Source organism: Hirundo rustica, chromosome 5 (genome assembly GCF_015227805.2).
Source record: "Hirundo rustica isolate bHirRus1 chromosome 5, bHirRus1.pri.v3, whole genome shotgun sequence".
NCBI classification, from domain to species: domain Eukaryota; kingdom Metazoa; phylum Chordata; class Aves; order Passeriformes; family Hirundinidae; genus Hirundo; species Hirundo rustica.
The window spans coordinates 41618855-41645667 of NC_053454.1; the positions used below are offsets into that span (position 1 = coordinate 41618855).

The 26813-nt window shown below is 39.1% G+C and overlaps 1 protein-coding gene across 1 annotated transcript in view; it reads right to left on the minus strand.

Annotated features, from left to right (window-relative positions):
* DCHS2 (dachsous cadherin-related 2) overlaps nucleotides 1–26813 on the minus strand; it is a 103748-nt gene that overhangs the window by 13178 nt on the left and 63757 nt on the right. The window contains exons 5-15 of the mRNA XM_040065388.2: nucleotides 25468–26487; nucleotides 23893–24080; nucleotides 23437–23536; nucleotides 18104–18261; nucleotides 16156–16990; nucleotides 14954–15193; nucleotides 11382–11516; nucleotides 10929–11138; nucleotides 8836–9693; nucleotides 4053–4160; nucleotides 1062–1273 (exon numbers count right to left, since the gene is read on the minus strand). Of these exons, the coding sequence (XP_039921322.1) occupies nucleotides 1062–1273; nucleotides 4053–4160; nucleotides 8836–9693; nucleotides 10929–11138; nucleotides 11382–11516; nucleotides 14954–15193; nucleotides 16156–16990; nucleotides 18104–18261; nucleotides 23437–23536; nucleotides 23893–24080; nucleotides 25468–26487 (4064 nt within the window). The remainder of the gene's footprint in view (nucleotides 1–1061; nucleotides 1274–4052; nucleotides 4161–8835; nucleotides 9694–10928; nucleotides 11139–11381; nucleotides 11517–14953; nucleotides 15194–16155; nucleotides 16991–18103; nucleotides 18262–23436; nucleotides 23537–23892; nucleotides 24081–25467; nucleotides 26488–26813) is intronic.

A 26813-nucleotide genomic window follows, 5' to 3' on the forward strand; every position in this document is an offset into this window, starting at 1 on the left:
CCAACCAGAAAATGTAAAAGGGGAAGGGGCAATCTGTAAAGATTTGCCAACAGAATAAGGAACATTCACATAAGCAGCAATGAACAGGTTTCTCAGAGCCCTCTTACCCTTTGAAGAGTCATCTTTGTATTTTTTGGTTGCTGAACAAGCATTATAATGATTCTGGGATCCAAAACATAGCAGAGGCAATCAGTCAGATTGAATAAAGGAAGAATAATAGAATGTATTCTGTCATAAAATTTTGATTACACATCTGGCTTGACTGCCTTTTGATTTTTCTCCATTCCTGGACATGTGTTTCTCTAAATACAGTGTCCATCAGTTTCTAATCACTTTGCCCTGGAGGCATTTGTAGCTTTTCATTTATTTATTCTCTAGAGAGGGAATATCTTTAGTACCTAACATGACCCTCACTGTGACCTGACTTGCAATGCAAGAACATGTACTGAGGAAATTATGTGTTCCTCTAGTCCAAATGATGTCTTCTTTTGCTCTAACATGGCCAGCTGGAAACACTTTGGGAGAATGGATCCATTCAGAGGAAGAAGTATTTGCACATTTAAATTAATACAAGCTGCTCTTAAGGCATCAGATTTTAAATTGAACACTTGGGTTTGACTCTACTAGTCTGATGAGTAGAAAGTATTCTTTTTATTGCTATAGTCCTTTCAGTAGAGGCATTAATACAAGGCCCAGCCTATATTGTAACCAGAACTACAGATTTGAATGGTATTTTTCAATTGCTTGAAGAAAAAAAAAAAACAGATTTTTTTTTTTAAAGGAGAATTTAAATTCCAGAATTTAAATATTAAGAAGATGCAGAATTCTCTTTCAACTTAACAGACCTGAATGAATGATCTGATCTGACATGTGGACTAGAAAAAAAACCTATTTAATATTTTAGATATCCAAGCAGAGTAGTAGCAACACCAAGAACCCCACTCCCAATTTTTAAGACAGAATGATCCTGAGTAGACCTAGCAGGATTGCAGTGATGAACAGATCAGCCAAACTTCGTTTTAACTACAGCACTATGCTTGGGAAGACATACTTCCACTTACCTGTATGATGTTTGTTTTAGGACTCTGGCCCTCCCATACTGATGCTTTGTAATAGCTTTGCTCAAATTTAGGTGCATTGTCATTCACATCTTGAATCAAAACTGTCACTCCACAGAATACTGAATTGAAGCTATTTTCAGCCACAACTGTAAGATGTATTTTATACTTTACTTCATAATCAAGGTACTTCGGTTCTTTTACTGTGATTGTGCCTGGTTTATTACAAGAAAAAAATCTCAAGATGTAACACGCTCATTCAGGAAAAAACATGTACAAATGCAGTTATGAAATTCCCTGCATATATGGTCACCTCCACTGAACATGACAGAATTCCAGCAAGCTTCTTATTGTGTCCTTTTTCTACCTACCATCACCCCAACATGTTAGTTATTGAATAAATCTCGGCTAGCTAAGTTTTCACAAACCACCACTACACTGGCAATTTCCTAAAACTACACCAATTTACTAGGAGAGGAATAGAGAAAGGGTCTGCATGATGCTTCCTCCTTGGCGCGTGACAGTGAGACAGCCATGACGGAAGAGACTCCCTCATCTCACAGCGGCTACCTCTCCATCAAAATCCACATCAGGCAACAGCTGCAGCCATTTCTGCACCTGACTGACACACAGGCAAAACAGTTGCTCCTGATGCACAGAGACCCCTCCCCTGAGCTATTATTCTATCAAAAGTAAACAAATAATGAGACTTATTGAGATGAAAAGCACAACTGGCCACTTCCACATTAAACATGAAATGCCCTTAGAAATCTGCAGTCATTGTTTCAATGTTCCAGGAACATACTCATAATTCTCCATTACATCTAAGCATAAAACATGATTTGTATATTACTTTTCATTAGAATTCAAATTCAGCTTTGCATGGACTTTTCAGTACTGATGTCATGAATCCCGTTATCCCAAACTTGGGCTGTCATAAGAACGCATCAACTGTGGCTCTCCAATCAGTGCTTTTTAATTTTTATTTTACAGGATAAGCAAACATTAACAATTGTTTATGAACCTGCAACTTAAACATAAAGATTTCAAAGATGTTTTATTTTCAGTGCAACACTTAAAAAAAATCACATTCTATTTACAGAGAAAACAGACAGTGGCAGAAGAAATACACTTCCAGATGACAGAGAGCAAACTGAAAGGCTCGTGTAGAGTGAAACAAATAATCAAGTTTGTGGTACACCACCTAGGAGGAACATGTGAAAGAACCAGGGTTCCTCATTCTTAAGAAGTTCACTTGAAGAAAAAATAGGGGAAGAGTCTTCAAATGTCTAAATAATAGGGGGGTTGCCTTCATCTTACGTCTACTCTTATTAGATTAAGAAGTAATAAGTTTAAAACACCTCAGCAAACATTCAGATAAATATGAATAAAACCTTTCCAACTGCCAAGACTTTTGCAGACTTTTCAGAGAGTTTGCAGAATCACTGTCCCTGATGTTTTTAAGGACAGTACAAATTTCTGTCAGATTTTGGCACTATTGACTCCCCTCCTGCATCGAAGGACAGACTAGTTCGTGCCTTTGAGTCACCCCCTACTCTACTTCCTACAATTCTACAGTATAATAAAAAATTACAATGTTAGAAAGTCTTTTCCAAAGTGTGGTTAATTAACATCAGTGCTTGGAAAGGCAAGTAGAGCAGACCTTAGGCTGTTCAGAACACGTCTAACAGACAGCATTGATACAGCTCAAAATGCTTCTGCTGTAGAAGCAATGGGTAGAGAGTTACTGGTGTCAAAATTATGCTAATGTAAGCACAGCTCTTAAAAAGTCCTTTAAGGTTGAACTTCAATTAATGTTTTCTAAGAAACAGAAGAAAGGCTTCAGAGGAAAGGAAACAGAAGAAACCACAATGGATCAAATGTCTCAAAAGAAGACTTGTGACACATTCACGGCTACAGAAATCCCACTCCTGTTTGTGAAGAGAGCACTTACAAGACTCTTCAAAGCATCATGTAACCATTTTTCAGCCTAGCTTGATTAAAAAAAAAAAAAAGAAAATCCCATTTAATTTTTTTTTTTTTTTTTTTTTTTTTTTTTTGGTGATGTTGGAAAAGAGTCGCTTCCTCAGCAAAAAAACCTGTCTGGGTCTAAGATGTTTTTTAAGGCTAATCTCTCTAGTTTTATTTCCGTGACATAAGAAGAACTTGAAAATCAAAAGCATGCAATTCAAGTACCCCTCATCTAAAAAAAAAAATTTAGTGGTATGCCATTTGACGTCTGAGGATATCAGGATAATCAGAGGTTAAAACCTTCAGAAACTCAGGGATAAAGCTATCTATTAAGAATACAAGCTATTTACACTGTTTCTGAGGAAAACAGATTACACTGTCTACATGCCATCCCAAGAAGAGAGACTGCAAAGAAGGCAAACTTATTGCACATGTTTAGGAGCTGAGAGGTAATGAGAGTAGCTGTGCTCTCTTATGAGCCTTAGAGGAGAACATATAAATGTACACAGGGAGCACCTCACTCTACTGCACCTGGAATTCTTCACTGAAGAGCAGGTGAAAGCAGAACTGCTACAAAACACAAATACAATCACAAATAAATAAACAGACTTGACTTTAAAACGTGTTGAGGTTTGCCTGAAACAAAGAGCATTAAAATCAACAAGAGTCTAATGCTTGTACATTAGAAATGTTTTGAAGGATTTTGTTTATTGGGTTTTTGGGAAATTGTATGATGAGAAACAAGATGGAATCTCAGCTTGGATCACAAAGCAGTAGTTTATCAACTCCCAACATCTGGTGACCAGTAGTAAATCAGAACTGAGTGTTTTAAACAGGTATACTGGTGTTCAATTTCTTTCTACCTCAAGTTTATGACAGTGCCTGGATTTACTAATGACCTTCTCATTGTAACAGAATTATTACTAGGGAGTACTCTTAAGATATCTAGCCCTTGATCTTGTGGTAGGAACTGACAAATGCTCCAAAATGCACACAGACACATAAAAAAATTATAAACTCTACCTGTAACAGGGTGTATGGAGAATATTTCCTGATCACCGAAGATGCTGTATTTTATGTCTTCTCCTGTAAATTTGTGCTCATAGGCTTCTACTGTTAGAAGTGATGTACCTACGGAAGCAGTAAGACATTTTCATCATGTCCACTCTAGAAGGTTTTGTTCTAATTTTATAATATTGGTATTAATAGCAGATGCACAACTATGTACTAGTTAGGTGCTTATCCAGTAGTTTAGTAGATAGTAAGACTAATTCTCCATGATTTTTCCTATGTTACAGATTCATAGACAAAGCACTCTCAATCCCTCCTTCCTCAGCAGACTACACATCTGATAACAACTTTACCTGCCTAAATAAAATTATGAGATTTAACGTTTCCTAATTGCAAACTCACAAGAATCATTGGAGTTCTCTCTTACCCGAAGTCATATCTAAATTTTTTGGGGTTTAGTGCATCATGTCACCCACAAATGACCAGAAAGAGTTTATTTTTTCTCCATTTATCAGGATTCAATTTGGGTTTTTGAACAGTACCTTAAATTAAATATCCTTCAGAATTTTAATTAGCCACCTTTTGACAAAGAGAAAGAAAAGATGAAACTATGTGCATAGCTATGTGCCAATTCACATAGAGTCCAAATTCCATGAAGAGACCAATAAATTAATATAGAATGCAGGAGATGTGGAATAAAAATCCTGTTTGGAATAAAACAAAAGGGAAAATGTGGAACTCAAATTATCCTGCTCAGAATCATCACATTTAACAAAAATACAGCAAGTTTAAAAGACATTATCAAAACCACCAAATTATTTTTTTCAAGTGATGTAGGAAATTGCCTAGCATATATGGCCATTGATTTTAATGTTTCTAATTATTTAATTAAATTGTAATTGATTCCATGCAACTGTGATGGAATGAGGCAACCTGACCTCTTTCAAACAGCATTAGAAGCAACTAGTTATTATACCATAAAGGTCATAGTGCTCATACTCAGCGTCCTGGATGCCACAGGAAAGGACTTTAATATAAAAAAAATGAGAGGAAACATTGCTATTACAAAGATCTAATACCTTCTTTATTTTAGCAGTTACATATTACTTCATAAAAATCTGAATTTTTCTATTAAGGGTTTACTATTTGCTCTCAAAATCTGGCTGCCAAAAGCAAAAGTATGCCAATTGTGACATGTGATTTTCTGTACTTGTCAATATACTTGTAGGATATTTGCTAGAAAAGCTCTGGAATCAACATCCATCTGTCCAATATGTAAAGACAGATATAAGAGTGCTGAGCTAGAGTTTTTTAGGAACTAAAATAAGGGGCTGTAGGTTGAATTTTTATTGCCAAGCAACTTGATTTGCTACAGAAAACTGAAAGGACAGTCATTCATAGCATCCTCAGAGCAGAGTTAAAGATAAGGAAAAAACCCAACATCTGAAGAGTATCCCTATTCATCTTTTAACACTCTCTGCACTTTTTTTTTTGTTTGCTTGTGTGTTTAAGAAGAAAACCTACCAGAAACAAAGGAAGAAGCATTTCTACTTGAATCCCTGTTTTTCAGAGGTTAGGTTAATAAACTCTTGTTCTGAATCCTCATGTCCTAATCCTTTAAGCTCCCCATTTTTCACGCAGACAGAATTGTTTACAACCTCTTTTTAGAAAAGAGCCAATCTCTTGTGTTCTGATCCCTTTCATAGAAAACAACTCCTCCAAACAGTGAGTTTTTACACTTCATTGTCAAAAATATATGACCAAAGTGTGAGGTCAGCTGTGACATAATCAGGCCTTGTACAGATAAAGAGCAACAGAAAATGTCCATCTGCTGGAACTCAGCATTTCAATCACATGCCTCAAGCAGAGGTCACATTATGTAGCTCTTAAGAGAGAAAAATCAGGGAAAGGGAGCTTTCTCCCTGCAAAACACATTGAGATCAACACTGAAGATAGAGCAAGGCAGCAGGGAGATCAGGTTAAAAGCAGAAAGCAGTCAGATTGGCTTGAAATGCTAGGCAACTGACCTCTGAATTAGTTAAAAATATTGAAAGACATGAAGAGTGATATAAAATATGTAAATCTAGGGGGGTTTTCAGTTTAATCACAGTCTACATATGGAAGTATCTCTATCTGTTTTATACAGCCTAGATCCCAACATTACGCCTGCAGACTCAAAACCAAAACACAGCAGAGTGAACAGCATTTGCCTACCTGGCCAAATCAGCCCCAAAACATTTGCTAAATTCTGTGTTAGGACATATGTTTTATATATATGGGGGTTTATTAATATGTATGTCCTAACACCAGCACCACACTGAGCTACTGTAACACTGTAGCATTTTCTTCTTTCTTCAGTACTCATTATAGTAGTAGTCTCTTTTCCCTGTCCTTTGCCATCTAACCTGTGTTCATCCCTGCCATTATTTCTTCAGGCCTCGTAACTGCCATGAAAGGAAAAGCTGAGCACAGAGACAATCATTCAAGAACCTTCTGGACACAATCCTGTGCCATGTGCTCGGTGATCATCTTGCTTGAGCAGGGAGGTAGGACCAGATGACCCTTTTGGTCCCTTCCAACCTCACCCATTCTGTGATTCTGTGACATAAAGAATGAGAATCTATCTGATTTCTAATAGAAAAAGAAAATAGAGGAATCAACAAGTTTTTCTAGTGTATCTGTCTCCAAGGAACTGTTAGGCAAACAACCATTCAACTAAAAGCTGGGTGAATAATGAATAATTCTTACCCTCTGACGAGCACAGTCACTTGATTACTTACTGATTAGCTTCTAAGTGCCTGCTATAATACAGTTAATAATACTTAAAGAAATTTAATATTCAGTATGAAAAAAATAGAAAAATGGGGTTTTCTGAAGGTCATTAAACTTGGAGGTCAAACACATAAAGAAAACTGACCGCAAGGACCAGTTCCTGAGGCACTTACCCATTTGATGGGTTTAGACTAAATTAAAACTAAGGACCCTTGGCTTTGGTTTTTTGTCGTTTATATTATTCACATTTTTTAATCTTTTTAAAATAAACGTGGCATTTTCTCCCTCCAACAGTTAAGGCAGAAATAAAATTATGAAGAGAAGCCACATTTATTAATACCAGTTCTACAAATAATCAGTATGTAATGTAAGTCTTCCCTGGACTAAATACACTGGTGCCATTCACATTCTTTGGGGTCCCAGGATCACATCTATCCTATAAGCTAACTTCTATGAGAGTTTTAATTACAATCATGCTTTTCTTCCCCACTGAAATGTGGAATATTTGATATTTATTTATGCTTATGAAAAAAGGAAAATAGTATAAACAGAGACAAACAGTACTAGTATTTGGTAAAATCTTATATTCTTAGAAGAATTTGATCTTCTTAGCAAATGGAAGTATTATTAAACACAAACTAACATTTTGTGATCAAACCCTCCTGTTTACCCTGAAGCTTTGCTAAATTTCCTTTAATCAAAACAACTGAAATTGAATCTTAATTATATTTCTATAGATTGAATGGGAGAACACAATGGCATTCTGATACCATGGTTCCTTGGGGCATTTCTGTAATTTCAGGCCAGCTTTTCTATCCTGGCTCAGGAACACATCTACAATTTAAAAAATCTAGGATCAGAGCAGTTTATCTATTGCCATAAAGCTCTGATCTTTATTTTCTTTTGTTAAATGTAACAATCTGAAAATTTGGCTTGCAGTCCCAAACAAGCACAGAGTAAGGAATGGCTGAATAACCACAGCAGTAATTACTGCAACAGCCATCTTCACCCTTCATTCTCTCTTCTGTTGGCAATTATCCAAGAATATTGATTGGTTTTCCAAAATTACTAACACATTTCTTATTTACTGATTCATAACCCAATATACAGGCTGTTACTCAAGATCTATGAATCAACTAATCTCACAAACCCCTTAGGATATAAAGGAATACTGCTCTTGTTTTACTGAGGGAAGTTTTAATTACAACGAAGATAAATTACTTGTTCAAGGTGAACCTTATGAGCTGTTTGAATTGAGAATATAGTGCAAGTCAGATCTCTAAATACATTTGGCCAATTAAATAGTGAGATTTGTGGACAGAAATATGTGAAAGGCATTTCTTTCTGCTCTCATCAGGACAAAACCAATCCGTGATGCAGGAGCAGATACCACATCTAATTGGCTGGAGGGATAACTACTAATGTTCTTTGAATGATAAAAAGAGCAGTAATTCTCATCAATACCCAAACAAATCCAAATAAATCTGTAAGCACCTTCTGACTGAAGCTGGTTTGTCTATAGGTAGCATTCCACAGTGCAGTCTCTACTTAGAGACACTGTAGAAGCCTGTCCAAGTGACCACATACATAGCCTCCAATCTTCTCTACCCTATCCTACTCCCCCTTGTCCTTCTTCTGCCAAGTCCAAAACTTCAATAAGGTATTTCTGAGAGCTACTACAGTCTGTGAAGAGTACTGTGAAAACAAGAAATGCCAGGCTGCAACTGGTCCCCAACGCTCACCTTGTCTGAGCTTGTGCGCCCTGCTCAGTGAAACAACAAGTAAATGCTGTCCACCCATCGTTAAAGTAATTTTGCTAAATGAATGATTAGACAATGCCTCCTCCATTGCATCTTTTTCCTGGTGGTGCACTGGAAAGAGGCAAATGGGTGCTGGCTACAGACACATTAACTTTTCTCTGCTGCTGCACAGAAAAAAAAGGTTTCCCTGTACTACTCATTACAATTACCATTCCAAAAGGATGGGAGATTGGTGACTCCAAGAAGAGGGATTTCATGCCCACCTGCTGCACTGTTCTCAGGCACACTTGCTTCGTACAGGCTGTGGCTGAATGAGATTACCTCCTCTTGCTCTTCTGTAAAGATAATGACCACAGATGTGGCTGTTCGAGGTGCAATGCCTTGATCTGAAGCCATCACTAGAAGCCGGGTACTCAAGTCCTTGGAATCCAAGGGGCCCCGAAGAATGATGTCACCTGTCTTCACATCAATCTGAAATACAGTTTCTGCCATCATCAAATTAAAAACAACAGCTCCATTTGATCCCAGATCCACATCCTCTGCTCTCACAGTGGCTACTGTCTCATTCACCACAGTTTCAGTAGGCACAAAGACCCTGATAGGATTCTGCAAAAAAACAGGATCATTGTCATTGACATCATCAACATGCACCACAACACTGACAGTGGTGCTTCTTGGAACATGGGTGCTACAGTCACTTGCCACAGCCCTAAATGTGTACTGGGTCTTGGTCTCCCGGTCCAGTGCCTTTGTAGTAATGATGGATCCTGTGACACTGTCAATTGCAAATGCTCCATAGGTGTCATCAATGAGGGAGTACATAACTTCACCATTCAAACCAGCATCTTCATCAGAAGCAGAGAGGTCCAGGATGGCTGAGCCTTCCTCCAGGTCTTCTGTCACAGAGATTTGATACTGTGTCTTTGCAAACAACGGGCTGTGGTCATTTTCATCCAAGACTGTTAGATAGAGCTGTGCAGTGGAGCTTCTCGAGGGACTGCCTAGGTCATGGCACTCAATTACAAGAGTGAAATTGCCGATCTCTTCTCTGTCTAAGCTACGAGTGACCAGCAGCTCGCCTGACGTGTTATTTAGTGTGAAATATCCTCCAGCATTTCCACCTTTCAAACACATAAAAGATGAAACGATCTCAAACAACTACTTTTATAAAAGAAGCCCTTGTGAATGCTCTCTGCTAATTAGAATAACAAGGTCCAATTGCTCATACAGCTGCTGTGCTCATGTGCCTTTCACATATTTTATTTCTCATACAAATAAAACCTGTATTTCATTTAAATCAGTGAGTAGCAATGAGAACAAATGCAGAATGTCACATCAATTTACAGACTGGCTATTTGGCCAAATAAATATCTTTTTTTCCAAATCAGCCCACCTTATAAAAGCTCATGCATCTATGTTGCTACTTGAAGTGACCTCTTCCCAACCTTAGATACAAAATCCACAAATCTATAAAGCATTGCTGACAATTGTAATTGCTTGCTCCTTGTCCTCTTCTACAAACCTATCTCTTGGAATTCAAGAGTTGTGCAAGGTCATGATTTGGGGGCACTGGGAATAAATACGAAGCAGTCAACTGAAAAGTCAGCATTTTTAGTAACAGTGAATGGCATACATACTTGATAACACACAGAAAGACCAAAGGTAACTAAATTAAATGTCATAGACGATCACAACATTAAAACCAAGAAAACAAAGGAATTCCTAACTGTTCCTTCAAAGAAAAATGTGTTGACTTTTACCACAGTAGCTCTCTGCCTACATTTGAGCTATTGCTGAGAGCCACAAACCAAAGCAAGCACAGCAAACTTGCACTTGTCCAAAGATACTACAAGAGGCATTGAACAGATAATGGAACTTACATTGGCATAGTGGACACAGGGAGATTTTGGCAAGATGGAAGCCAAGAATGACATTACTAATTGCTGGGGAAAAGAAGCACTCATGAAATAAAATTTATGAAATAGAATTAAACAAAATTCAATTAATTTGGGGGTATATTTTCAAGGGAATATTTACATTCAGTCATCTACAACTATAATAAAAAAACCAAAATTATGCCTTCATGATTAATGCCCCTTGTTCCAGCATTTGGTATTTTTTTGTTTTCATTTTCTGCACTATTTCAAATCCAGAAAGCAGAATGAAAGTACACCTGGGAAGTGCTTGTAAGTGCTGACAAAAGGGTGAAAGATCTCTTTTCTTTTTCACATAAAAGAAGCATGTGGACAAGATGGGAGCTAGGGAGGTCTGGTAAAGTCAAGACTAGTCTAAAACTTGGATGCTGCTGTTTATATAGTCCTGATTTATACTAACAAAATGATGGAATGTAACTTACCAATTATTTTGTATCTTAAAGCTCCATTATTGCCAGCATCCATATCTACAGCCCGGATAACATAAACAACAGAAGGCTGTTGGTTCTCTGGAATAAAGATCTCAGAGAGAGGAAGAAGAAACGTGGGAGAGTGATCATTTTCATCCAGCACTGTGCAGATTACTGTCACTGTGCTTGACAGCAACGGAGTTCCACTGTCCCGAACCAAAACTAAGATCAATAAAAAGAAAGCAAGTTTCATTCAGTGGTTGTGGGTGCAACAATACATGTTCTTCAACAATATCAGAGTAGGAGAGTTATTTGTGCTGTGCAAAAAGCATATGCTCTCCTGTACTGGAAATCTTACCACTTGCATCTAATTCAGAAGGCATGAAAAAAGTAATGCTGATAGTAACACCTCACTCATTCTCACTTCCCACTCAAGAGGCATTCATAGATATTTCACACTGCTACCTTTAATACTGAAAACCTCCTGGGTTTCCCTGTCCAGTGATGCAGCTGTTACAAGTTCTCCACTGTATGAGTTCATCTTGAATTTCTCATAACCAGCTCCTGGTAAGATTTCATACTGAAGCAAGGAATTCAGCCCTTTAAAACAGAAGGGAAATTTTAGTAAAACACAGCACCTCTCCTCATATTCAGGTCTACCTATTTGTGTCTTTCTTCTCCCTCCAAGTTCTTCTGAATGACAATTCCATACAGTTGCTGATCAGACATACAATTTGCATATAGTGCAGGGATATTAGCCTTCCCATCCTTCTCTAGGAAATAGGCTAAAAGTTTACAAGCTTTTAGAAATCTTTCTTTCAAAGTTGCCCAACTTAGCTGAACAGGAAATGAGACTCAACATTCTTACCTATTATGGTTGTAAGAGAATTCCTTTCATATTTCTTTTAGTTTCAACATCCTCCCAAGGAAAGTATAATGTCATCTCCATCACATTACCTTTAATGAGTTTAATCCTACATTATACTCGAAGGGTTTGACTATTATGCCCTTATTTTTTTTTAATTTTCCTATGTTCCATTCAAACATTCTGTTTTTTCCCACCCAGAATTAGTCCTTTAGTAGTGCAGGGACAGATGGTACACCTGAAAAATTACATGACACTTTTAGTCATATGAAAACTCCTGTTCAATGTCAAATACTTCCTACCTGTTCTCATCTGCTGCAGTCAAGCACAAGACAATCTGCACAGAATTTGATGGAGAAACACCCATGTGAGAGAAGACAAGATTCACAACCAGTGCTGAAAAAACATGGGTGCCATCCAAGTTGACTATTCACACAATGCTGAAGTTAAAACTTTTAACCCTTAAAGGACATAGATATGTGACATCTTAATTATATTTATTTACCAAGCATTTACTGACTCCCATATCCAACTGCTAGGGGTGTAAAGTAGCATCAGGAAAAAGCTGCACATCCTGCCCAGGAGAGGAGCATGCTGACTCCACACATTCACACACCAGAGCAAGCTAGCACATTTGCACTCAATCCAACCTGCTGGTTAATTATTCAGTAGCACTGGTCACATTTTAGAACTTGAAATTACAGACTGAAATAAAAAATGTCTCCCCACCCCAAATCCAGATTCAAGTCTCATCTTTATAGGACCTTACAATAATGTCTAATGAATGGCAGTAAGCCGTGTCTGATAACTCAAAGTCAATGGTTCCTATTAACCTTTTAAGATTTTTCTCCTAAGGCTCCAGACATAACGATTGAACCACAGAGGTGAACATCACCTTAAAAGGAGACCTTGCCAAATGCTAGTTCAGTTCTTCTGCAAAGACCTAACTCAAGAAAAAACCCTGACTCATCTCAAATATGCTGCCAGTATCTTTGCTTTCCCATGAGTATTTTTCCAACATACATATTTTCCAATGTTAACACCTTTTACAACTTGCATTTACTTATGTCAAGCTGTCAGATGTCAGCTGGATGGGGGTGAGGGCATGGAGGGCTCCTTTAAGGCTCCCAGAGTCAGGCAATACAGAGCTGCAGTAAGTACAGATGTCATAATGTGCAGGAGGGAGGTGGCTGAACAAAAATGTTTCAGGGATATTCATGTGAAAGAAAACCATTGCAAAGTCAGAAATTTTACTTGTGATTCCCCCCCCACCCCAAACACAGAGAATGAAGTAGAAAGGAAAATAAAACAAAAGGTTGATAATGACTGGTTCCTCCCAGTGGTCACTCAGGGAACATATGAAGTGAAGAACAAACAAGTGTCCACTGAGACTACGCATATATTACTAGGATGTGAACTGCAATTTAAAGAGTGTGTAAAGATAAAATATATGATATAAAAACAACAACAACAAAAAGAACACCATAGCAGCAGTCATCTTATTCAAAAATTGTGTTCCAAAACCATAAGAAAAGCAAGCAGCATTATATTTATATGAATCCTTTAAAATCAAATTTTCTTACATAATTTCAATATTAATTTGAAACAATACTATTACATTCCCATGACATGGGCCCAAATCATGCAAATGTGAGAAAAAGACCCAACAGAAGGACTGTGGTTACTGGAAAACATACTTTAAAAAAATAGCAGGAATGAACCATCAGCCACAACAGTGCTCCAGCCCAAAGTGTCTGCACAGGCAGGCACACACTGCGCCACCCAGTACACTTGGAATGCCCTTCCTCTCCACCCTGCCAAGCCACCCTGACTCTCTCCGACTAACTGCTCTGGAAATTTCCTTTCTGCTGTACTTCCCACAAGATGTGAACAAATATAGGGGATGGAAAAGGAGAGAGAAAAATTTAAGAAAATTCTCAGTTGTCTCCTTTATCTTCCAAACCTTTCTTCAAGGATTCTCTTTTTTTGTGATCCACAGAAGAAAGAAAGTATTTGGAAGAGTGAGACACAGAGGCAGATTACAGTACAGCTCAGCTGTTATGGAGATCATAACAGACAGGGATACCAACCCATTCCTAATTCCTAAATACTTTACATACTTGTGGGGAAATGTCTTTTCTATATAACACCTCTATGAGCTCACATGAGCCTTTTGTAATCAATATGTGCTCTACATTAAAATGACAAATCTTACTGAATACAGAAGATTATTTTGCTAAAAAGTTCCATCATCTGCTTTTAGAATAGCACAGTCTTACACAATTCTAAAGAAAGTACAGAAGGTGAACCCACAATAAAAATGAAGTCATTGACAGAGTTGAGACTACCTTTGGGCCAGAGACAGCAGTATTGTAACACTTAACTCTCTTTCCAGATTTTATTATTTATCACACAGACCTTGTATAACTGCTCCAGCCTATGTACTACCTGTAACATCATATGCTATGCATTTGAGACAGTTCAAAAGAGCAGCTGAAGAACTAGAGGGAATTTTTTTGTTGTTCAGCAGACTCTCTCAGGTTTAGTCCTTACATGTGATTCACTGCGGAGATGAACCATCCCACATCTCATTCATCCATTCCGTGTATTTTAGAAAAGCAATGCATTATCAATCTTTAGCATGTAAAGGCCTACTTAAAATCTGTAGCAGCTTCCTCTATCTCTTCACCGCTCAACCAGCTGGAAAATCTTGGATGACAGTGCCCCTCTCTGGTCAGAAAAGATGAGTGCATACTTGCCGGTTCTGTTGCAAAACCAGGACTTCTGACTAGTGAACTGCTTTAAAACTATCCAAAACGCTCTGACTGAGAGCGACAAAATGTTCAGGTATTAACTCTGAGTTGAATATTGTTCACTGATTTATAACCAGAACACGGCTTTCTTCACGTGAAACCTACAATATGCTCTGTCAGACAAGAACACATTCTACATTTAAAATACTCATCAGAGAATGAAGTTATCCCAGAGTGCAAGTCAGAATACCTCGAAGCTCTAATTAAAGATTAAGAGTCTGAACGAAAACTTGTATTTTGAAACTCAAAAGTCGTACATTACCTCAGGAAAAGCACAACAGCTCCACACGCAAGGCATCAAGATTGGATTGGTCTACTATGGTCCACAAGCAAACGACTAGCAAAAGGACACAAATTACCTGCATCTTGGTCCACAGCCTCCACTCTTATGACAAACTCCCCTGCATCTCGGTTTTCATGAACTGCAGTCTCATAAAGTTGCTTCAGAAATACTGGGGTCTCATCATTCACATCAAGAACAATGATGGTTAGAACTTGTGTGGCAGAGAGAGCTGGGCTGCCGTCATCAAGAGCTATGACTGTCAAACTGTAGTGCTCCTGAACCTCATGGTCTAGAAACTGGGCTGTAGTTAAAAATCCTAATTTAAAGAAAAAAGGTTTATAAAAAAGTATCCTGGTCCAGGTTAGGATCCTAGCTGTTCCAGCACTCACAGCTTCAATGTAGCATCACCATACCACTGCTGCAAGGCTTCCAGACTTTGCAGTCATTCATTACCTGTGATTTCCCCCTACAGAGCTAAGAAATGGCCCAGAAATACTGCCTTTGGCATCCACGGAAACCTGGATTCATGGAAAATTCAAGTGAAGTTCAGAGACTACTTTTTATTTAACTTTGGGCTTAACTTTTTAACTTTATTTAACCTAAATAAAGGTTAAATAAAGTTAAATGATTTGTCGTCTTTTTCATGTAAGTTATGCAGTTAGGAGCAAATCAGTGTCACCTGATCAGCATCACCTAATGAATTCACAATCAGAGTAAGTACCAGAAAATATTACAGCTATTAAGGTGATATCCACATTTGTGAGAACATAGTGTAATAGTTAGACACCAGAGAATTTCAGAGGGTTGAAGAATGAAATTCATCAGCACTTTGAGCCTCCACTGAACACGTTCCACCCACACTGTAATGCAGTCTCCTTGATCTCAACCTGGCCTTTCCTCATGTGTACATATTATAACATACATGTGTGCACATGCTTTAAAGTATGCATCATGCCAAAATCAGAAAGTATTTCACTGCATGCATTTTCTTCCCACCTTCCTTAATGCACTATTGGAAGATGCCCTGGTACACCTACACAACACAGTAACAGTGTTATGCCAAAATTTTTGAGCTGAGCCTCCCCAAGCTTGATCACTGTGCGCTGTACTGCCCTGCTTGTGTGGAGCTCTGCCCAAGGCAATCACCCCTGAGGACAGTAAGTCACCTGGGCAGAGTGCCACACTGATGTGGTATTTCACTATTGCATGGTATGCACTCCCAAATGATACTGTGACAATCACAACACAAGAAACCCCAGAGATGAGAAGTTACAGTACCTGTGATTTTATCCAGTACAAATGCTTTGTTTTCATTGCCTGAAAGAATGTGATATGTAACTTGTCCATTTCTTCCCTCATCAGGATCCTTTGCAATTATGTGGTGTACAAGGAAGCCCACCTCCACATCCTCCATGACATAGGAAAGAGGTGAAGACACAAAACTGGGACTGTTGTCATTGATATCTAAAATAACAATTTTCACAGCCAGGGAATCCAGGCGACGATCAGTCAGATTTATTGCCTGGTCTTCTGCAAACACCGTCAAGATCACAGAATGAGTAATCTCCCTGTCCAGTGGAGAAGCTGTGGTCAAGGTGCCATACAAAGGGTGAATAAGAAATGGATTTTCACCCATGTTACTCATTTCTAAGGAATACTCTGTTTTGCTGTTCAGAAAACTGCCATCTCCATCCTTTGCATTGAATGTGTAAACCAGAGTGCCAACAGGGACATTTTCTTCTATGCCAATCACTACAAAGTCATCTTGAAAATATGGAGAATGATCATTCTTATCTTGTACATCAATACTTAGGAAGACAGTGCTATTTTGTGGGGGATTATTATAATTCTTTATAATAACTTGCAAAAGAAAGTGTGAATCAGTTTCATAGTCAAGCTCCCTGGAAAGGTAAAGGTCTCCTGTCAAGCTGTCTATTTCAAAGTGAAGATTATCATCATTAGCAATACTGAAATGCAGTTTCCTGTTAAGTGCCAGATAGTTACTTGGCACCTTCAGAGAATCCAACACTTGTGCAGGTTTAAAATTTTCAGGTACAACAAAGTGCTTGAAGTCTTGAGAGAAGTTAGATCGCCCGTTGGGAAGTGGGATCACCTGCAACCAAAATAAAAAGTCTGCAATATTTTCCCACTCTTACTAGGAATATTCTAATGGGCTGACCCTGGCTGGATGCCAGGTACCAGCAAAGATGCTTCCTCACTCCTCTCTGACACTGGACAGGGGACAGAAAACATAATGAAGGTTCATGAGCTGAGATAAGGACCAGGAGAGATCACTCAGCAAATACCATCCCAGCCAAAACAGACTAGAATTAGAGATATTAACTGAACTTATTGCTAATAAATCAGAGCAGGATAATGAGAAGTAAAATAAGACCTTAAAAACACATCTTCCCCCCACCCCTCCCTCCTTCACAGCTCTACCTCCTCCTCCAGGGATGCAGGGAGACAGGGAACAGGGGTTACAGTTAGTTCATCACCCACTGTTTCTCCCGTTGCTCAGGGAGAGGAGTTCCTAACTCTCTTTAACTGCAGGAACAGCATTTGCCTTTCCTGGAGCGAAGCATGTTACTACAAGCTATCCAAAATTAACCATCTTTAGGGTGACTTGAAAAATAGCAGCCTCAATGACCTTCAGCCTCTGACAGAGGAATGCACAGGTGGCCTGGACAAAGCAGCCCCATTGTGGCTTGATAAACAGCAGGTGGCTGGCTATGGAAGGAGCACATGCTGCATTTCACACTCCCATGAAGAGCAGCTCTGTATAAACCAGCACAAAGAAATTAAATACCCTTATACATGGTTATAGAGACAGAATTTAGAAAAGAGAGCAACTTAGTGGAGAAAACAAAAAAGTCTACTCTCTTTCCCACTTAATACTTGTTTTTCTTTCTGCCTACCAGGATATTTTCCTCCAATTTCCCAGTGATTCCAATGATCTCCTACTAAAGCACAAGCATCATCTATTTGCAAGATGATCCAGAATGCTGCTGTATATTCTTAACAAATCAAAATGAGCCTGCCCTCTCATTTCCTCCCTCAACAGAAAAACAGCTAAAGAAAATTACCAAAAGACAAGGCACTTACAATTTTGAGCTTCTTCCTTTTTTCAGTTTATTTCCCAACCTTCTTCAAAAACTGGATTTTTTTCTTCAAAGAAACTAAGCATTTAACATCATTGTTCTATCTGTGCAGCGTAAGTAAGTACCTGGATGTAAACAACAGCATGTCCTTGAAGCGGGGGCATCCCCTGGTCCATGGCTGTGATCGTCATTCTGTAGTCGGACCTCTCAGCATGTGACAGAGGCCGGGTTGTTCTTAACTCTCCAGTGACAGCATCAATCTGGAAGTATCCTGTATCCTCTTCTGTGGGGTAAAAATGGATATGCGTAATTGCAAATCAGTAACAGCTTGCCTCCATAGTACTGAACTTTACTCACACCAATGGTGTGTATATCACGATGGCAACAGATAGCCCAGGACTGGTCCTCCTATTTCTAACCTTGGCAGACACGGTCAGAGAAAGAATTAAGTCTTAGTCTCCAAACTGGGGAGACTAAGGGTCAAGTATGTCCTGTGACTCGCAGGTTATGGGACCAGCAAAGAGCCCTGTTGACCCCTACGATACACCGTGTGTGTAGTGATGCCACCTGCCCTGCTTGTGCTCTGTACCAACAGCCAGCTGGGGGTAGTAGCTACAATCTTACAGTAAGCTGTTGCAGAGCAACACATGAATATGGGAAATTATGCTTGTATCTTTCATCAAGGACTGGTGGCACTCTAATAAAAGTGGCTTTTAATTAAAGTTATTACTTGCAGCCACATCATTGATTTGAGAGTTGAAAAGAATAATTTTACCACAGATAAATAAATAGCTCTTCGTGACTTAGAAATATAGAATCATTTACGTTGGAAAAGATCCTTAAGACCATCAAGTGGAACCTTTAACCCAACACTGCCAAGTTTACTAAACCATGTCCCTAAGTACCATGTCTACGTGTCTTTTTAATACTTCCGGGGATGGTGACTTCACCACCTCTTTTGGCAGCCTGTTCCAATGCTTGACAAACCATTAAATAAAGAATTTTTTCCTAATATCCAATATATATTTCTCCTCTGGGAAAAGAGACTGACACATAGCTCCCCATTTTCAAGAAATGGAATACAAATTACTTTCAAATTTTAGTAGAATGGGAAAGTATCTAGTACTTTGTATACAAGACCCGAAACTGAGAAAAACACAATTGTTGTAAGTACTTCTCTCTTAGAATACTATCCAAAGAGCTTTCTCTTATGTGAATTTTTAATAAGGTGCGCTAGTGGGTTAAACAAAGTCATGCAGCACAACAGCTGCTATTATAGTAAACAACTGTGGTAAAAATAAATTCAATGCAGATGTAGTACACAAAACATACACAAAAAACTGTATTTCCATAGGCACCTAAGTGAGCATGAAGCTGTTTATGTTCTCCAAAGCCGCACATTCAAATTAGTTAGCTGCATATATAGATGTTCACTTTTATCCCATTATATCACCTGCAACGGTAAAATATTTGCACCTGTAACATTTGAAGAAAAAAAAACCCACTCAGCAAGCTAGTTAGAAAACTGGGTCTTCACAACCAAAAAATAGGAGTTTTTTTCAATATTGTTCTGCTATTTTTTGCATTTGCAACTTTCTAATTCTCCATCAGTCCCTTCTGGGTTAAATCTTGCTGTCTGGAACATTAACAAGGAAACTGCCAACAAAAGGCAACAATATATAGAGACAATTATATTGAATGAGACATTCATGCATTTCGCATTTTTCATGGTAGTTTCAAAATATTAATGCTGCTATATTACTGTTTTCATAAATAGCTTTTGGTTTACTTTTCTGGTGTAGGTCCCAACAATACATCTGCAGTCACAGATCTGCTATTTTGTTCCATATAATGTTTCATGACACAAAATCCCAGCTATGCAAAAGTCACAGGAGATATGAGAAACAGAACACATAATGTGAATTGCATGCATGTATTTTCAGTATTTTCCTAAAACCTATACTTAAAGTTACACTAAAATTCAAATATTGCATGAAATAGTTTTGTGCATATTTTGGTGGCAATGAAAGTAACAAAAAAAATTGGAAAATATTGGAAAGAGATGAACAGAAGAAAAACTCCTTGGGACTTCCATTTTGTAAGTGTTTCACATTTTCATTCTTTTATCTGATGCCACACTATAAAGACAATCGAAACTGAAATGCCCCATGTGAATTTTTCTAGTATTTTTATCAGTCTATTTTTAAAATGTATTCCAAGTGTAGCCATTTGATTGAAAGTCAGAAAAAACTTTTACACTGAGAAAAAAGTTTAACACCCATGCAGCAGGTCAGTCATTGCTCTAAAAGCTCATGCTCACTGCATTTCCAGAAACGTTGCCCTAAAAGCTCATGCTCACTGCATTTCCAGAAACGTTCCCTTAGCTCTCATCTCCATAAGTCACCTGAATTAGACAACTGCTGCTTATACCATACACCCTAAATATGTCCTTTTGTGTCTGAGGAGAAAAGGAAGAAAGTATAAGAGAAATGGATAAGAAATAAGGAAACTGGAAAGAGCAAATGAAGCATGGAACAGAAAAAAAATTGAATCTCTCAATAACTAGATTCTAATGGCTCCAATCTGTTTGCCAGACTTTGATTTACATGAGGTTCTCCAAAATTCAGACACTCTCTCAGCTCTGTGCTCTTTAAGATGATCACAGATGAAACTGTCATTTCAGGAAAAAAAAAAAAAAAAAAAAAAATTTTTAAAAGTGGCCTGAGAAACACCAAGCAATGTGTTACTGTGACCTTTCGCTGGCTGAACTTTCCAGCCTTACAAAAACTGGCATTTAGGCAAAACGGCCCAGAAAGCAGACACAACTAACACTAGAGACTTCTCAGAGATTAGTGACCTAAGCACACAGTGATAGTTAGCTATGTATTTTTACCTAATTTCCTGGACAACTGTTTCTTTCCTAGGTGTTAAAATACTTAGGGCCCTGACCATGTGCTCCTCCTTTGAGATGATGGAAAAGTTGTTTCCCTTAACAGAAAAGAATAAGACAATGCCATGGCTCCCAAAGAACCTGAACAGGATGAGGACTTTTGCAGAAATGTAGCCCTCTGCAAGTCTAGGAATGCTCCCTGCATGCTGCCTGCTACTCATTCTGGAGAACAAGGAACCACTTCACAGACACATGGACAGCACTTGCCAATTTGTGCATGTTAGCAGTGTAACTAGGCTTCTCTTGGCACTTGTGTGGTCAAAGGCTAATATTGCATTCACATAATTGCTCCAAATACAACTGCAAAAACCTCTGTCAATGCTAGTCTTAACACACAAAGCAGTAGTTCCAGATGCCCTATAAATACACACTAATTTCTGTTATAAATGCTATGTTATATCCTATTGACAGTCATAAAGAAGACCAGGCAAATCACTTTCCAACTGATGGCATAACTAAGGAATAAATAGCACACACAGCTGGGATTAACATCCCTCTGAATTTGTGGTAACACAGAAGTCATGTGACCACCCATTTCCATACATTTTTAAAGGATGATGTGCTTTGATTTTCAAGGAAGAGGAAGGGGCATTTTGAAGTTTTAGGTTACTTCCCTGTAACCTAAAATTCATATTGTGTGTAAACCTCTTCGTTCTTTTACAGATTTTTCCTCATGTATTTTGTTGGCATTCATCATTAACATTCCTGCACAGCTTAATATATTGCTTCTATCTTGATATTCCTTTAAGATCTCAAGAACATTAAAAATTACCCAGCAACATTTACAAAGCTTAACAGCTGACACTTGCAGTTCCTCATCTTGTGGCAGTCCCACGACTGAAGAATAGAGCACTGGTCTGCATGGAGTTCTCCAATTAACCTGCTGTCTCTCTGTTTAACAAATATGGCTGTAAATCAGATTGCATTTCTTCTTCATATTTAAGTACTGAACAATGTCCCAGAACTAGAAAATACTATTTTAAATATAAAACAGGCAAAAACTTCACCATGAAACAGAAGACCAGATGTTAAAGGTTGTGAGCCAACTAACAACAACAAAAATTAGTATCAGAGAAGCTCAGCTGTTTCTGGATTTGTTTATCAGGAAAATATCTACTTCCAAGGCTAGGAGGGATTTTTTAGTGGTTTTTGCATTTGAAAGAGGGGGAGATGGGGATGTGTTTGCTGCTGTTTTTACCCTTTTGTTCTTTCCAGAGACCGTTTTTGCAAGACCAGTCATATTTTGTGTTGCTAGTCATTTTTATAATTTGAACTCTTACTTACTCCCCTCTGGGGCTCTAAAGTGAAGCCAGTAAGAAAATCCGATGTGCCGTTTGAAGGAAGGGGATACAGTTAGATACATGAACAGGCAGAGACCCCTGAAAAACACTTCTGGTATTGCCTGGCCATCACTTTTCAAACAAAGGGTTGCACACTACTTTTTCACAAGTGGGATCTTTTTTGTGCAAAATATTCTTACTCACAATGCAGAAGTCTAAGATACTGTCCAGTTCCCTCTGGAATAGGCACTCATTTATATCCAAATTAAGGGAATAATGTTTTCTTTCTCTGATGAAACTGTAATCTCTACATGCAAATTACCGTAGATTACCAATCCTGAGTTTTTGATTACATTAAACTGGTAGAATAGAACAGAAACCAAACAACAATAAAAAAAATAGTTCTGTTCCTGGTAGCTCTTACTGTTTTGAAGCACTAGTGAAGGAAAGCAGGAGGAACAGACTTGTTTTGCTTCCCGGTTGCAGATGGAGTTCTCACTTTTAGGAAAGTGTAGCAAGTGGTATGCAGCAAATCCAGACATCACGTCTATGTCCCTTACCAGTATTAATACCCCAGTCCTACTCCTGTTCTAATTTAGGACTGCTCTGTTACTAATTTTACCACAAACAAAACTGGATCCTACAGTTTACTCCAGAAGTGAACTATTACATGTAGGAATCATGGGGAAAAGTAAAGAAGTATTTTTAGGCAGCCACACTATGTCAGGTTAACACAGTGCTAAACAAAGGGTGGAACCTGAACTAAAAACTACAAACTTCATTGTTTGCCCAGATTATCTGCTGATCCCTCTGATCCCTGTCTCAGACTGTCACAAACCGTTATTTTAGGAGGAAATTTTTCAGCTGGTCATGGGAAAAGGGAGAACATTTTTCCTTTAAGAAGTTATATAACTGAGTGAAATACTAAACTGTACAGTAATTGATCATGGTCCTAATCTTTTCTGAGTGCCGACTGAACATGCTGGCCAGCCACAGAAGCAACTAAACCCTGTGAAAGATGGGGCAGAGAGCAAAGGGAGGAAAGGTAGCTGCTTGCACTTCCTTAGATGCTCCGTAAGACACATGATGCTGCTGATTTCTATTTACAAAGGCAGTTTCATTCTACCAGACACAAAATAAACATAAAATCTCGTATGATGCACAGCTTTTCTAAAATGCTAGTTAATTTAACATATCTTTTTGTCTTAATAACCCTTTAAATTCTTACCTGATTCTACTGAATATAATACAACACCGTTTTTTCCAGAATCGAGGTCTTTTGCAAAGATGGTGGTAACAAGTGTCCCTGATGGCTGTCCTTCCAAAACCTGTCACCAAGAAGTTACGATTTGCAATTATACACGGATAAAGCCAGTCTTAAAACAAACCCCTTGCCGTAACACAAGAGTTTAACTGCTGCTCTGCTTTCCATTTCAGCAATATTTACAGCAAGTGCGACGAGCACTTCAGGGGAGGGTTAAACAACCGAATTCTAGCAACCCTCTGCCGCGGTCCGCACGGAGCGCTATCTCAAACACCTTTCCTACGGCAGACTCGGCGGTGGGCAATCGGTACCGATCGCACCGCGCACGCAGACAGAACCCCGCCCGCGCCGCCCCTTGTGTCCGGCGGCTCACAGCGCGCCGCTCGGGGCGGCCGCGGGGCGGCGCTGCTCGCTGCGCGCTGCCCAGCCCACCTGGCGGCGCAGCGCCCCCTGCGGGAAGCGCGGCGCGTGGTCGTTGCGGTCGCGCACGGAGATGCGCACGGCGGCCGTGGCGCTGCGCCGGGGCCGGCCCGCGTCCGTGGCCAGCACCCGCAGCTCGTGGTGCGCCCGCTCCTCGCGGTCCAGCGCCGCCCAGTTGATGATTTCACCTGGAAAAGCGGGGAGAAATGGAGTTAGGCGTTTAGCGTATGCTAGCGCTCGGCGCGTGCAGTTATACCATTTAATTTAATGTGAAATAATGATACGTGCCCTCTGATACACCTGAACGCTGATCTGAAAACCTCAGCTTTCCAAACCTCACCCTGTAGAAGCATTCTGCTGATCGCAGTTTTGCGTACGTACTTTAGCGCCCTATGGCATCTTTTACTGTACGCCGTGCGCCCCAGAGGAAACGCATAAAACAGCATGTACCAAAGAGCTGACCTCCCAGACAAATCCATCTGGCCTTCACCGCACTTCAGGACAGACAACACGTGAGCACAGGGGTTTAACTGCTGACAAGGGGCCTTTATTAATTACGTACATTAATCATAAACCTTTTATGTCTCCCATACATTCTGGTAAACCCAGACAATAAATCTGACCAATCTTCTCCCTATCTGCTTAGCCATACCCAGTACTGCCAGAGATTTGCAGTTAACCAAAGCTCATCATACAGATAACCACATGGGGGTTTTTAAAAATCTTCTTGGTAATACTCCTAGCATTCTGTTTGCCTGTAAACTTCCATAAGCATACTCAAAAGGAACCTGCTTTTATTGTCAGATTCATTCAGAGAAATTCTGGGAAAGCCTATTCACTCCCCATGAGGACTGGACATCTGGAAATAAGAACTTTAAAGAGCAGATCTTTGCTTCCTACATATAGTTATGCTAAACTGGATTATTTACAGTGTCTGTGTCCCTTAAAGGATTCTCTTCCTTTAGGCTCTCCATGCTCTGCTCTCTGGTGTTACACTGTGTACACACATAACCCCTATTACCTGAGGCATTTGGGATTCACTACAGAGGACACCCTATGAAAAATTTCTCTCAGCCAATTTGAATTCTGTGATGCCATGTATAACATGAACTCAGTTTTGATCTCAGTTACAGAAGCGTTCACAAGTATTTTAAACTGTTTGTCTAACTTCTAACTTCATAAGTACATTTATAGTTACTTATGGCTGATCTGTACTTTTCAACTCTATTTGATCCCAGGCAAAAAAAAAAAAAAAAAAATCTCTCATATGAACCATTGCAGCTATAACTTAAAACTTCTCCTTTTAATTTGTTTCAGCCAAACACCTAAGCTTATGACCAAGTGACCTGAACAGAGTAATGAAAAAAATAAAATTCCAAGGGCTGGTCCATTCTTCATGAAAATGTATTGGGTTTATTTCATTCCCCAAATTGTGAAGCTCTGAGTTAAAATATTTATTTATCAACCCAAAAGATCCACAGCAGTTCCTGAAAGCTTTATACTTTACTTCCATAGCCCTAGGGAAGGCTGCTTTCCAAAAGCATTTTAGGCAGATTACAAATCATAAAATGCTACCTGTGTTGGAATTCATCTTGAAATACTTTCCATCAGACAAGAGGAAATAGGAAAGCTGTCCATTTCTTCCTGAGTCTTTGTCAACAGCTGTAATGGTGCCAACCACACCACTGGGAATCAGATTTTCCTCAATTTCAAAGAAGTAGCTCTCACGCAGAAACATGGGAGAATGATCATTTTCATCCAAGACATTAACTATTATAGATGTACTTGCATTTTGCCTAAGGTTTTCATCCTCAGATGTGCTGACCAAGGCTCTAAAACTCAGCATCTGCACACATTCATAGTTCAAATGTTTCCGAAGATAAATCCAGCCAGTATCAGAGTTGATTCCAAATGCAACAGAATCGGTGCTAGGCTCTAAGGAGTACATCAGATTGGAGGTAATGCTGTTTGGATCAAGTGAATGGGCTTGAACCTGAAGGATTTGGGCACCTGGAGAAGTAGCTTCACTGATTTCTACTTGATACACCAAGTTTTGGAAAACCAGAGTAGGGCCCATCTTCTGCTCTTCAATAACCACTGTCAACATCAGCAAAGAAGTCAGAGGAGGATTTCCACAGTCTTCGGCTGCTATGTGTAGAGTATATTCCTGCTGCTTTTCCGCAAACAGTGTCCTGGTAAGGTTTACCACTCCAAGACTTGGATCAATACTAAATGCATCTGACTGCTTGCTTGCAATACTGTATTTGATTGCCCCATTTAGGCCACTGTCTTTGTCTTCTGCATGAGCAATGTAGACAGCAGTGCCAGGAGGCTGGGTATGTGAGATGGTTACCTTATCAGATTTGGTAGGAAATGCTGGAGGGTTGTCATTAATGTCTGTCACAGATATGTTGACTTGAGTGCTGCTGTAGACAGAGGAGTTACCCAGCTGTGACTGAACAGTGAGCACCACAACGGACTGAGCTTCGTGGTCAAGCTGTTTCTTGGTGCGGATAATGCCAAACTGGGGGTCGATAGAGAATTTTCCATGCGGATCACCGGAGCAAATTCTGTAAGAAACCACTTCTAATGTATCTAGAAATGGAAACAACAACAAAAAAGAGGAAGTGATAACAAATGTCGGCAAGAACATCTGGCGAGAATGCATGCTGTTAAATTCAATGGAATAAATGTAAGCTACACAGATGTTTGACATTCTTGGGCTTTTTATGCTTCCTTCTTCCCATCCCTGGAGCCCTTCAGTAAAATATGAATGTATACAGTTTGTCCACTTCTGCACTGTTTGATTTTCATCACATTGGTATTACAAAACTCTATAGAGAAAAATCACATAATAGCCAGTTGTTTTTCCATGATCTAAAAACCAGAAAAAACACTCCTATAAATTAGTCTTGTGGGAG